The 13,401-nt window shown below is 40.5% G+C and overlaps 1 protein-coding gene across 1 annotated transcript in view; it reads left to right on the forward strand.

Moving 5' to 3' along the window:
- Positions 1–13,057, forward strand: part of caly (ubiquitin carboxyl-terminal hydrolase calypso) — a 34,821-nt gene extending 21,764 nt beyond the window's left edge. The window contains exons 12-15 of the mRNA XM_076186873.1: positions 4,588–5,058; positions 5,706–5,851; positions 9,492–9,652; positions 10,271–13,057. Of these exons, the coding sequence (XP_076042988.1) occupies positions 4,588–5,058; positions 5,706–5,851; positions 9,492–9,652; positions 10,271–10,370 (878 nt within the window). The 3' untranslated portion in view covers positions 10,371–13,057. The remainder of the gene's footprint in view (positions 1–4,587; positions 5,059–5,705; positions 5,852–9,491; positions 9,653–10,270) is intronic.
- The last annotated feature ends 344 nt before the right edge of the window (positions 13,058–13,401 follow it).

Raw genomic sequence — 13,401 nt, forward strand, 5'->3', positions numbered from 1 at the left:
GGTACATCAAAAAAAGGAAACGGAAACCAAAAAAGATAAGAAAGGAAGAAATTAAGAATAACATACACAAACATTGACAGAATGATTTCTGGACTAAATGAATTAGACGACTATCTGTTAAAAGAGAAACCTGATATAATGGGAATTGTGGAAACAAAATTAAAAGGACCACTACCACAAAAGTGTTGGAAATACTATAGGACAAAGTCTATATAACCAATGGACAAAAAATAGAATGGAAAAAAAGGGTGGAGGAATCATGTTTTTGACTAAAAAAAAGTTTAGATGTGACAAAAATAACAGAAGGAAAAAATAATCTAGAATTGATTATGATTAAAGTTGAAAACGGAAATATGAAAAGTAGAAATTTATAGTAGTATATGTGCCCCCAAAAACCACAGGCTTGGACTGATAGTGATCACTCCTAACTACTGGAAGACACAATGAATACATTAATTGAATTAATGAAAGAAGGAAGAAACGTAGTAATTATAGGTAACTTTAACTCAAAGGAAATATGTTGGGAAGAAATGACAGTAAAAGGTGGAGAGGAACTTTGAGGAAATGTTCTACTGGATATGACCATTGAATACACATTGACTCAATTGGTGAAGGAAAACACCAGATATAGAAACTATGAAGAACTGTTGAGACTGGACTTAATATTCACATCTGAGCCTGAAATAATGGACAAAATGGAATACAAGACACCAGTTGGGAAGAGTGACCACATACTAATAGAGTTCAAACTAAAAGAACAAAATGATGTGAGAAGAGATGAGAAACATAGAAAAGGAAGACTAATGTACAACAAAACAGACTTCAAAAAACTTTTAAATGAAGAAACAAAGATGGAAGAGAAGTGGAACATATTAAAAGAGAAATACAAGGAGGGAAAATATAAATATGTACCAAAAAAGAAACAAAAACAGGTATACATAAAGAGTTGGTATAACAAAAAGTGTAGTGAAGCTAAAGATAGAAGAGACAAAGCCTGGAAAAGACGTAAAAAAAAAAGGCAAAGATATCCAGGGAAGAAAAAAGAAACTATGAAAAAGACATAATAGAAAAATGCAAGGAGCAACCTACTTGTTCTACAGATATATAAATGACAAACTAAAAGACAAACATGAAATAGTGAAACTGTGTGATGGAAATAAAGAATATATAGATGATGTAGAAATAACTAAGATTATGATCAAGGATTTTAAATCTGTATTCACAATTGAAAACTCACAAAATTGGGAGGAAGGACAGAGAGAAAAGTCTCCCGCAATGAAAGAAATAATGGTGACACAGAAAGAAATAAGAATAAATAAAAAACCTTGACATCAGAAAGTCACATGAGCTGGATGGAATTGCAAATTGGATATTGAAAGAATGTATAGACGCACTAATGGACAAAATACACAAGATAATTGATTTCTCACTCAAAAAAGGAAAAGTACCACAAGATTGGAAAAATGCAAATATTGTACCAATATACAAAGGAGGAGACAAAGAAAACCCAACCAACTATAGACTGGTCTTCCTTACAAGTACCATAGGAAAAATATACAAAAAAGTTATCAAAAATAAATGGCTTAAAGACTTGGAGGACAACAAAATACTAAATCCAAAACAATTTGGATTTAAAAGTGGAAGATCATGTGCCACAAACTTGATATGCTTTTACTCGAGATTAATAGAAATAATTCAAGAAAGGGACGGATGGGCAGATTGTGCCTTCTTAGATTTACAAAAGGCATTTGACAAAGTACCACACAAAAAGCTACTAAGAAAAATTGAAACAATAGGTGGAATACAAGGAAAGTTATTGGAATGGATGAAAGATTTCTTGAATGGGAGAAAAATGAGGGTGGTACTCAGACAAGAACTCAAATAGGGAAGAAATGATAAGTGGAGTCCCACCAGGCTTTTTATTGGCTCTGATAATGTTTGCCATATATATAAATGACATGGATGAAGTGAGAAATGTTATATGAACTTCTTTGCAGATGATGCAAAGCTACTAAAGAGAGTTAAGTACAGAGGAAGATTGCAAATCATTACAAGAAGACCTGGACAAAATCTGGAAATGGAGTCAGAAGAGTGAAGTGAATTTCAACATCAAGAAATGTAGTATAATGGAATTTGGAAAAAGCAAAAACAGAATATCAGGACAATACAAAATTGGTACAAAGGAAATTAAAAAAGTCAACTTGGAAAGGGACCTAGGAGTAACTATCACCAATGACATGACACCAGACAAACATATCAGTAAACTAGTCAGAGAAACTTTCAATTTGTTAAGATCAATGAAAGTGACTTTTGACTACATGGATGAAGAAATGGTAAAGAAAATTTGAGTTACATTGATAAGACCAAAATTGGAGTATGCTGTGACACTATGGACACCTAGAACTAAAAAGAGCATAAAGAAATTAAAATTCAAAGAGCAATGACAAAGATGGCACCAACACTCTCCAATTTGACATACCAACAAAGATTGGACAAACTTGAACTACCTACCCTGAAACAAAGAAGAGAAAGAGGAGACCTGTTAACCATATACCAAATTATGAAAGTGATGGAAGTCATTGATAGAGATGACTTATTAAAGTGGGATAGAAGAAAAACAAGAGTACATGAAAATAAATTTAAAAAGAATAGTTTCAGAAGAGATCTGAAATAGAATAGCTTCCCACACAGAGTGATAGATATCTGGAACAAACTGAATGAAGAAAAATAGTGCAAAAACTATACAAGAATTTAAGATCAAATTGGATGCTGAAAGATACAAAAGTGGGTCACTACGAGCATAGCTCTCTTCCTGTAAAATACAACTAGGTAAATACACTGAGGGTTTTTTCCTCCTTACCAGGAAGGTAGCCATAGTCAAAAGACATGTACCCACCCCCACCCATTCCACTCCCATCCACCACCTTTTCCTCCTTGTCATCTTAGCTCCTTATGGATGATGGGTCATCCCTGTATCCTGCTTACTGCCTTGAGTCAGAAGCAATGCAGCGAGACATAGCATATCCACATCAAAGCTGCTTCATTTAATCAGCAATACCACCTCTCCACCCCCTCATGCAGAAAAATAGCAGACAGGGTGAAATTCCCTTGGACTGCATCAAAATATCATTCACACATAATCACTCCCTAACCCCTCATCCCCCACCCACTCCCTTCCTTGCATCACAGTATCATCTATACACAGCCATTCTCCACTCACCCCTATCTCCTGCCTTCTCCCTTCCCTGCTCAACAGACATCCCACTTCTGCTCAATGCCCCTTTCACCCCATCCATCCATCTCATCCTTGGTTGTCCCCTCAAGTTCACTCCATCCACCTCTGCCTTCCACACCTCTTTTACTAATCTTTCTTCATTCATTCTTTCCATGTGTCCAAGCCATCCCAATACTCTTTCATCACCCCTGTCTTCCGTTCCCTTTTCCACCCCCACTCTCTTCTTCACCCCTTCATTTCTCACTTTATCCAACCTTGTAACCCCTACCATACTTCACATACATTTCATCTCAAACACTTTTAAATTTTTCCTCTTTACCTATATATATATATATAGGTATATATATATATATATATACAGTAGCCGCGAAAAGTTTGGGCGCAAAATTATAGGCGCCCCAACATTCCCCTAAACTCAAAACATGCGAAAAATACAACTTTCCACTCGATGTCACATGGAGTCACTTTCTAAACATCTCTCACGGAGAGTAGTCTTTTTTTTGCGGTGGTCTCTGTTTTTGTGCCTTGATATCTCCGTAATGGGAAGTGGTAAAGAGCTGGAAAGAGACACAGTTGTTACAATCATAACCCTCTATAAGGAGGGTTATAAGTGTAAAGATATTGCTACTCGTGTGGGAATTGGAGTGCGTCAAGTGCAAAAGTGGACCAAGAAATTTCGAGACGAAGGAAGTGACATCATTCGTACTCCAAAGCATCGCTCTGGTCGGCCAAGGAAGATATCAAATCATACTTCTACGGTTCTAACTGCCTCCTACGGTTATTAGGAGGCAGTTAGAACCGTAGAAGTACGATTTGATATCTTCCTTGGCCGACCAGAGCGATGCTTTGGAGTATGAATGATGTCACTTCCTTCGTCTCGAAATTTCTTGGTCCACTTTTGCACTTGACGCACTCCAATTCCCACACGAGTAGCAATATCTTTACACTTATAACCCTCCTTATAGAGGGTTATGATTGTAACAACTGTGTCTCTTTCCAGCTCTTTACCACTTCCCATTACGGAGATATCAAGGCACAAAAACAGAGACCACCGCAAAAAAAAGACTACTCTCCGTGAGAGATGTTTAGAAAGTGACTCCATGTGACATCGAGTGCGCCTAAACAGAGTTGCCAAATAGTGTGTATTGTCTCGGCTAAATACGGGTACAAACGCTAGCATTGAAAAATAGCGAAAAGTTTGGGTGGAAAGTTGTATTTTTCGCATGTTTTGAGTTTAGGGGAAAGTTGGGGCACCTATAATTTTGTGCCCAAACTTTTCACGGCCACTGTGTATATATTTATTTATTTATTTATTTATTTATTTATTTATTTATTTTTTTTTTTTTTTGCAGGTGAAGAAAAGCCCACTCTGCTTATGGATAAGAAAGATGATGTGCCAGCATTAGGCTCCCTGTCATCTGAAAATATCCTCCCTTCAATACCTAAATCAGATTATTCACTCTCCCAGCATGCCTATAGCATGAATAGTAACAATTCTGAAGCATTATTACCAATGTTAGATGAGAAAAGATTTTATGAAAAGAGACCATCACAAGCGATGTTTGAGGAGAAAAGGCTTCCTTTTAATGCTGCTGATGATAAAAAGTCGTTTGGGATGCAGGAGGAAAAGAAGTCCCCTGTGGGACTGCTGGAGGAGAAAAAGTCATCCTTGGCCATCTTAGATGAAAAAAGATGGTATGGAAGTGATGATGGTTCACTCTCAACTGTCAAGAAGGAAGATGACATTATGTTTAGTGATGATGACATAGATGACTTTTTGGATGATAACGACTCTAAGCTGGAGAAATACCAGGACACCTGCAGTGAGTTAACTTTTGTTGTTATGTATAGTGATGTGTAGTTAACCACATTGTAACTAAGGGGATGGCACAGAGCTGAGCACTGGGATGCCATCATTCAGGTTACTACATCACATTAAAACAGTACTAGCACAGAATCAACCTAACAAAACAAACTCAAGTTACTACAGATCACAGAGTACCTTATACTGTACTTCACACTCACTTTTTCCAAAGAGGAACACAAAAATGTGACTTAGTAACTTATTGGCTGAACCAGTGGCTCTTTTTGGCTTTCTGGGGTAGAGTCTCTCGCGAGAGAGATCCAGAGCAGTGAATTGATTGATCACCAAGTCCCTAAAGTATTGACTGCACATAATTTATCCAGTCATTGCCCCTTAAGGGTTTGTAAGAACTTGGGGTTGTAAAGAAAATGAATGACTAGATGATCTGTAAATACAGAAATTGGTCAATCAATTCATTACCTCCAGCATTATCTTACCACTCCACTACACTGTATGGGTCAGACAGTACAATGAGGCATAGAATCCATGTAAATTAGGTAAATTTTGGAGAAGGAAATATATATGTTTAGGCTCAGATTAAAAGTTCATGTAATGGTTCTTTATCAGTGCTTTTACATAACATTTTGACTGCTTTTTAATTTACAGATTTTATCAAGGATCATTTGAATTCTACCTCTGATGAAATGTTTGGTCCAAAAGATTTACTGAATTTAGTACAGAAATTGGATGCAGAAATGAAGGGCTGTGATACGTTACTCAAAGAAGAGTTGGATAAGAGAAGGAAGTACAGAGTAAGTGAATTATTAATAGTAGTATGATTTTGGCTGTGGTAGGGGAGGAAAAGAATACTTCCATTGTGTTCCTAGGTTTGTCAAAGAAGGCAACTAGAAGGGATGAACTGAGTGGATTAGGTATTATCTCAAGATAAGAGGGAGGGTAGAGGGTGGAGGGGAATGGAGTGTATTTGGGGTGGAATGGGTGTGAATGGTTTTTATGCCTTTGTTTTTTGGCTACCTCCTTTGTAAGGGGGAAAAAGCCTTTGGTATATGTATGTATGTATGTATTTTTTCCTATGAAAAGTCAAGGAGGATTCCACCCAGAATCATAGTAAATGAGTTGGTCAGTGTGTGTGGATGTGGTATGGATGAGAACAAAAGGCTCTTCCACAGATCTCTTTGGTAAAAAAAAATTGGACTGTTGTCTGTGTTGTATTTATGTGGAACTGTTTCTCTGTCACTGGCAGAAAATAGTAGGAGAGCTGTTGACAGTTGTCAGCTCTCCATGTGTGAGAAGGCATAAGAAATATTGTTGATGGAATTTGAAAATGAACAGCTCTGCAAGTTCACCACTAGCAGATGCCTGTGACACTGTATCGAGCTGAGACTTGGAATTTGAAGGAGGCAGAATGGAAGAGCCAAAATGTGTTTAAGGTGAAGTGTTTAATTTCTTGAATATGAAGATGCCTATGTATGCGTCATGAGCTCCAAGTAAGGTATATGAGGATCCCAGCATTGGCTTCCTGATTATATTTATTTTGTAGTTGTAGCTGAGTGACCCCGTATTCTGTGAACAGGCTTGATCATGTTTTCTGTGATGTTATATCTATTCAGGGTGAAAGAGAATGAGTATAACAGCAGTAACTTTATACAGGGATTTCTCGAGTTATGCGTATTTAGAATGTACAATTTTGGTATAACATGAGGTAAAAAACCTAGTTATTTTTTCATATTACACGGATTATTTAGAATAACACAATGTAAAAAATCAAGTAAGCAATACTAAAAGTTAACTTTTGACTTTAAGCAATTTTTAAATTACACGATCCCTTCAGGAATATATCCCTCGCATAAATTGAGAAATCCCTGTATTTTGTAATTCATGTATTGTGATGCATCATCGTACATCAGACAACTTGATGTGCATGCAAATGTTTGACTCATATTGAAGAGGTTGAGAAGTATGGTGGGTGAAGATGGGTGCAATGAGAAATGTTGAAATGAGATGGAGAGCAGGTTATGGAAAGAAAGCTGGCAAATAGGGTTTCACAAATAATGGAAAGAATGAGTGAAGAAAGACTAGCAGTAATAGTGGAAATCAAAAGTAGATAGAAGGAGCCTGAGGGGATGGATGGGGTGAAGTGGGTATTGAATTAAAAAAGAATACCTGTTGAATAGAAGGTAGGCATGAATGGAGAGTGGTTGTAAATAGAAGAAGAAATGACAGCCTGAAGGGATGTTCTTGTCTGTTCTATATATTGCTCCAGTGGATGGGTGGGAGGGAATATAATGAAGTGGTGGAAATAATCCAGCTTCAGCTGTTAGGCACTGCTATAGTGTCATGTTTTACTGCATTTTCTTTGACCTGAGCAGTGTGGCAGGGGATAGTGACAACCCTTTATCCAAAAGGTGTTAAGATGGAAGGAACAGTGAAAAGGGATTTGAATGGTTGGCCACCTCCTTACAAGGGGGAAAAAGCATCTTGGTATATGTATTTTATATATGTATTTATCAAACTCCTTCTTTCTTCCTCTCTCAGAAACATGGAACATAAGAGAGGAAGAGAGAAGGAGTTTGAATGTGTTTGAGATGAGGTGTCTGAGAAGTATGATGGGGGTTACTAGGCTAGATAGAGTGAGAAATGAGGAGGTGAGGAGAAGAACGGGGGTGGAAAGGGAGCTGGGAGATAGGGTTGATGAGAGAGTATTAGGATGGTTTGGACACATGGAAAGAATGAGTGAAGAAAGACTAGTAAAAGAGGTATGGAAGGCAGATGTGGAGGGAGTGAACATGAGGGGACGTCCTAGGATGAGGTGGATGGATGGGGTGAAGGGGGCTTTGGGGAAGAGAGGAATGTCTGTTGAGGAAGGACGGAAGAGGACAGAAGACAGAGGTGAATGGAGAATGGTTGTATATGGATGATGTTGTGATGCATGAGGTGGAATGGGCGGGGGATGGGGGGTGAGGTAGTATGTGTGAGCAAAATTTGACGCAGCCCGAAGGGATTTCTCCCCGTCTTCTCCTTTTATGCATGGGGGGACGGAGAGGGGGGGGTCGCTGATTTAATGAAGCAGCCTTGCTGTGGATGTGCTGTGTCTTGCAACACTGCTTCTGACCCAGGGCAGTGGACAAGGTGCAGGGATGACCCGTCATCCAGGAGGTGCTAAGATGATAGGGAGGGTGGAGGGGTGTGGAGTGTATTCAGGGATGGAATGGGTGGGAATGATTTTATGCCTTTTCCTTTTTGGCTACCTCCCTTGTAAAGGGGAAAAAGCCTTGGAATATGTATGTATTTATCAGAGGCAGAGGTGGAAGGAGTGAATATGAGGGGGCGTCCTAGGATGAGATGGATGGATGGGGTGAAAGGGGCATTACAAAAGAGAGGAATGTCTGTGGAGGAAGGATGGAAGAAGACAGAAGACAGAGGTGAATGGAGAATGGTTGTATATGGATGATGTTGTGATGCATGAGGTGGAATGGGCGGGGGATGGGGGGTGAGGTAGTATGTGTGAGCAAAATTTGACGCAGCCCGAAGGGATTTCTCCCCGTCTTCTCCTTTTATGCATGGGGGGACGGAGAGGGGGGGTCGCTGATTTAATGAAGCGGCCTTGCTGTGGATGTGCTGTGTCTTGTGACACTGCTTCTGACCCAGGGCAATGGACAAGGTGCAGGGATGACCCGTCATCCAGGAGGTGCTAAGATGATAGGGAGGGTGGAGGGGTGTGGAGTGTATTCAGGGATGGAATGGGTGGGAATGATTATATGTCTTTTCCTTTTTGGCTACCTCCCTTGTAAGGGGGAAAAAGCCTTGGTATATGTATGTATTTATCAGAGGCAGAGGTGGAAGGAGTGAATATGAGGGGGCGTCCTAGGATGAGATGGATGGATGGGGTGAAAGGGGCATTACAAAAGAGAGGAATGTCTGTGGAGGAAGGACGGAAGAGGACAGAAGATAGGGGTGAATGGAGAAGGGTTGGGTATGGATGATGCTGTGATGCATGAGGGGGAGTGGATGGGGGATGGGGGGTGAGGAAGTATGTATGAGAAAAATTTGACGCAGTCGGAAGGGATTTCTCCCCGTCTTCTCCTTTTCTGCATGAGGGGATGGAGAGGGGGGGGTCGCCGAATTTATGAAGCAGCCTTGCTGTGGATGTGCTGTGTCTTGCGACACTGCTTCTGACCCAGGGCAGTGGACAGGATGTAGGGATGACCCATCATCCAGGAGGTGCCAAGATAAGAGGGAGGGAGGAGGGTGGAGAGGAGTGGAATATATAGGAAATGGAATGGGTGGGAGTGGTTTCTATGCCTTTTTCTTTTTGGCTACCCCCCCCATGTAAGGGGGGAAATGCCTTTGGTATATGTATGTATGTATTTATCAAAGAAGTCAAACTTGTATTTTTTTACTCTGATCTTGCATGTGTTTTGGTTTGTACAGATTGATGACAGTCGACGTACACACAACTATGACCAATTTATCATCACCTTTCTTGCAATGTTAGCTGAACAAGGCAATCTTAGTGATTTAGTCAAACAGCAGCTACAGCCACAGAAGAAGCGGTCAGCACCCTCCCCTGTTATGCCCAGGGGTGGAAGCAAGTAAGTCTATTTTGTTGTGAACTGATGTGGCCTTGCCCATTTACCACAGTGATGCTCTGTACACCTAGGTCTTCTTATCCAACACTCACCAACTGCCACTTGTGTGGACGTTTGGGCCAAGGACATAAACCCACTTCAGAAATTGGTAGTGTTTTATGTCCTGGGGCAATTCCTAAAGTGGGTTTATATCCTGGGCCCAAACATCCACAAAAGTGGCGGTTGGCAAATGTTGGATTAGGAAACCTAGGTGTTCAGATTTTATTTGGCTGAAGATATTAAGACATCTTAATTCCTTCAATAGGGTAATGCCAACTATAAACAACATATACCCTAAATGCAGTCATCACACAGAAATACAGAACACATCTCATACTACCCAATACTCACTCAGTTCATATATTGTAAAGCTCTTGCCACAGGACAGAAAGTTAGTTAAGGGGTTCTCATAGGGTTGGTAATTAAAAGTTTGAAGGCAGGTGTAAAAAAAAAAGAAAGAAGAAAAACAATAAAATGTAAGTTGAGTTGTAGAAAGGGAAAAAAGGAAAAGCAGGAGGGGGAGGGAATGAAGTTCACTTTACCTAATATTTGTACTAATTTTATTTAAAATTTTCCTGACAGACCTCCAACCAAAAAATCAGACACCAAATCACCGTCATCTGGTTCAGGTCCCAAGAAACGTGGACGAAGGAAAAAAGCCAAAGGCAAACGCAAGAGATAACTCAAATATTTTCCTATTATCTTATTCAGTTGCTGCACAGTTACAGCCATTCACAGGCATAATGAGAGAGAAAAGAAAATCATAGTGTACTCTCACTAGCATACTTATATATATATATATATATATATATAGACACACACACAATAGCTGCCGTAAGTTTGGACACGATAATGCTGACATCAATATTTGTGCCACAAATTAAGTTCCTCACCCTCAATATCCCAAGCGAGCCAGATATTTTTTTGTATGCCTGGCAGCGAGACCAAGGCTGGCTGCCACTAGGACATGCAGTGTTTCCAGGCTTGGTGCTGTTTGAGATTTGACAGGGGGAGGATTATGTTTCTGAAGCTCCGTGCTTTGCCTTTGATCCTATGTAAATTGTCAGTGGTTTGGTATCTGTGTTGCCAGCTATGGGTAGTGGATGTGAAATTGAATGTGATAAGATTGCTACTATAGTGGCCCTTTTTAAGGCAGGGGAATTCTGTGAAAGAAATCTCTGAAAATACAGGAGTTACAGTGCATTCAGTGCAATGTTTGTTATGTTTCAAGGATGGTGGGGAGGGGGGGGCGTTACTACCTACCCCACGTCAGTGCTGTGGCAGACCCAGGAAACTTACACCACGCACTTTAAATGTTATTAAGCATGAGATAGACAAGTCTCCTTGTAAATTTGCTAAACAAATTCAGCAGGAAAGTCCTAGGCTATTAGGTGGTGTGTCTCTTCACACAATGCAATACTGCCGCCCCCACCATCCTTGAAACGTAACAACCAGTGTTGCACTGAATGCACTGTAACTCCTGTATTTTCAGATATTTCTTTCACAGAATCCTCTGCCTTAAACAGGGCCACTATAGTAGCAATCTTGTAACATTCAATTTCACGTCCACTACCCATAGCCAGCAATAGCGATAGAAATATTGCCATTGGGAAAATTGCCACTGGGAACATTGCCAATGTGGAAACATTGCCACTGGGAACATTGCCAATGTGGGAACATTGCCCATTCTTTTCAACACATGTTTGTAGCCTTATACTTGAAATTAAGGATAAGAATTGTCTTGAAAAAAATCAAACTTTTATTTAAAAAGACAATTAATTATTTATTTGAAAAGCATTATGATATCTAGAAATTGAATTTATGTAAAGGTATATTTAGTAAGTGATAGTATAATTAAAAATGGAATAAATTTGAAATTTAATAAATTATTATTAATATAGGATTTACATATTTAGAAATTTATTTAAAATATTTGCAACTTATATGCAATAGCCCTCAAATATACCAATTGACCATGGGGATTTCCAAAATTATCAACAACATTTATTATGAGTGCGTTGATGTTGACATAGTTTTTTATTACAAAGGATTACAAAGGCGGAGCATGCCGACAGGAGACCTTTTGGTCCACAACTAGGTTGGATGCAAAAAAAATATATAATAATGATAAAAAAAAAAAAAAAAAAATTACACATACATACATATACCAAGGCTTTTTTCCCCTTACAAGGGAGGTAGCCAAAAAGGAAAAGGCATAAAATCATTCCCACCCATTCCATCCCTGAATACACTCCACACCCCTCCACCCTCCCTCTTATCTTATCACCTCCTGGATGACGGGTCATCCCTGCACCTTGTCCATTGCCCTGGGTCAGAAGCAGTGTCGCAAGACACAGCACATCCACAGCAAGGCCGCTTCATTAAATTGGCGACCCCCCCTTCTCCGTCCCCCCAAGCATAAAAGGAGAAGACGGGGAGAAATCCCTTCGGGCTGCGTCAAATTTTGCTCACACATACTACCTCACCCCCCATCCCCCTGCCCATTCCATCTCATGCATCACAACATCATCCATATACAACCATTCTCCATTCACCCCTGTCTTCTGTCCTCTCCCGTCCTTACTCAACAGACATTCCCCTCTTCCCCAAAGCCCCCTTCACCCCATCCATCCACCTCATCCTAGGACATACCCTCATGTTCACTCCCTCCACATCTGCCTTCCATACCTCTTTTACTAGTCTTTCTTCACTCATTCTTTCCATGTGTCCAACTCTATCTCCCAACTCCCTTTCCATGTTGGGAAAAAGGATTGTGGTACTCCCCAAGGTAGGCGTAGCTCCTCTTGGGGATCGGTGCCACCTGCGTAGAGCCGGTGGCCAGGGGTGGTTGCTGCCGTTTGGCCCCCAACTCTTGGGGTTGGGGGGTGGTCCCACGACGTAGACAAAGACCTTTATCACGCACAGATACTCTCTTCTCTTCCTCCACAACCACCAAATACCAGCCTCCGGAAACATATTCATAATCATATCACTCACCGCTCCATTAACACACTGAAAGACAACACACTGCTGCATGCCAGACCCCCTGATATCCACCCTTCTGAATCCTCTCTCCCACGAAAGGACAGAGTCCACTTGGCCAGACTGCGGTGCGGTCACCACCCAGCACTTCTGAGCTACCAGAAGAGGCTGGATGACTGTGTTGTGAACAGCTGCCCAGGATGTAACACTTCATCCCATACCATACAACACATAATGGAAGACTGCATTATACACAATCATGCACGCAAACAACACAACATACGCTCTATAAAGGATTTGTGGGAAAACCCAGTTTCGGCTATGGCATTCCTTGGGGAGACGGGACTGCTCGGACAGACAGTCTAGGGAACGACAACAACAACAACAACATATTCATAATCATATCACTCACCGCTCCATTAACACACTGAAAGACAACACACTGCTGCATGCCAGACCCCCTGATATCCACCCTTCTGAATCCTCTCTCCCACGAAAGGACAGAGTCCACTTGGCCAGACTGCGATGCGGTCACCACCCAGCACTTCTAAGCTACCAGAAGAGGCTGGATGACCGTGTTGTGAACAGCTGCCCAGGATGTAACACTTCACCCCATACCATACAACACATAATGGAAGACTGCATTATACACAATCATGCACGCAAACAACACAACATACACTCTATAAAGGATTTGTGGGAAAACCCAGTTTCGGCTGTGGCCTTCCTTG

This window comes from Oratosquilla oratoria, chromosome 6 (assembly GCF_046742065.1).
Source record: "Oratosquilla oratoria isolate Oo_2021 chromosome 6, ASM4674206v1, whole genome shotgun sequence".
Classification (NCBI taxonomy): Eukaryota; Metazoa; Arthropoda; class Malacostraca; order Stomatopoda; family Squillidae; genus Oratosquilla; species Oratosquilla oratoria.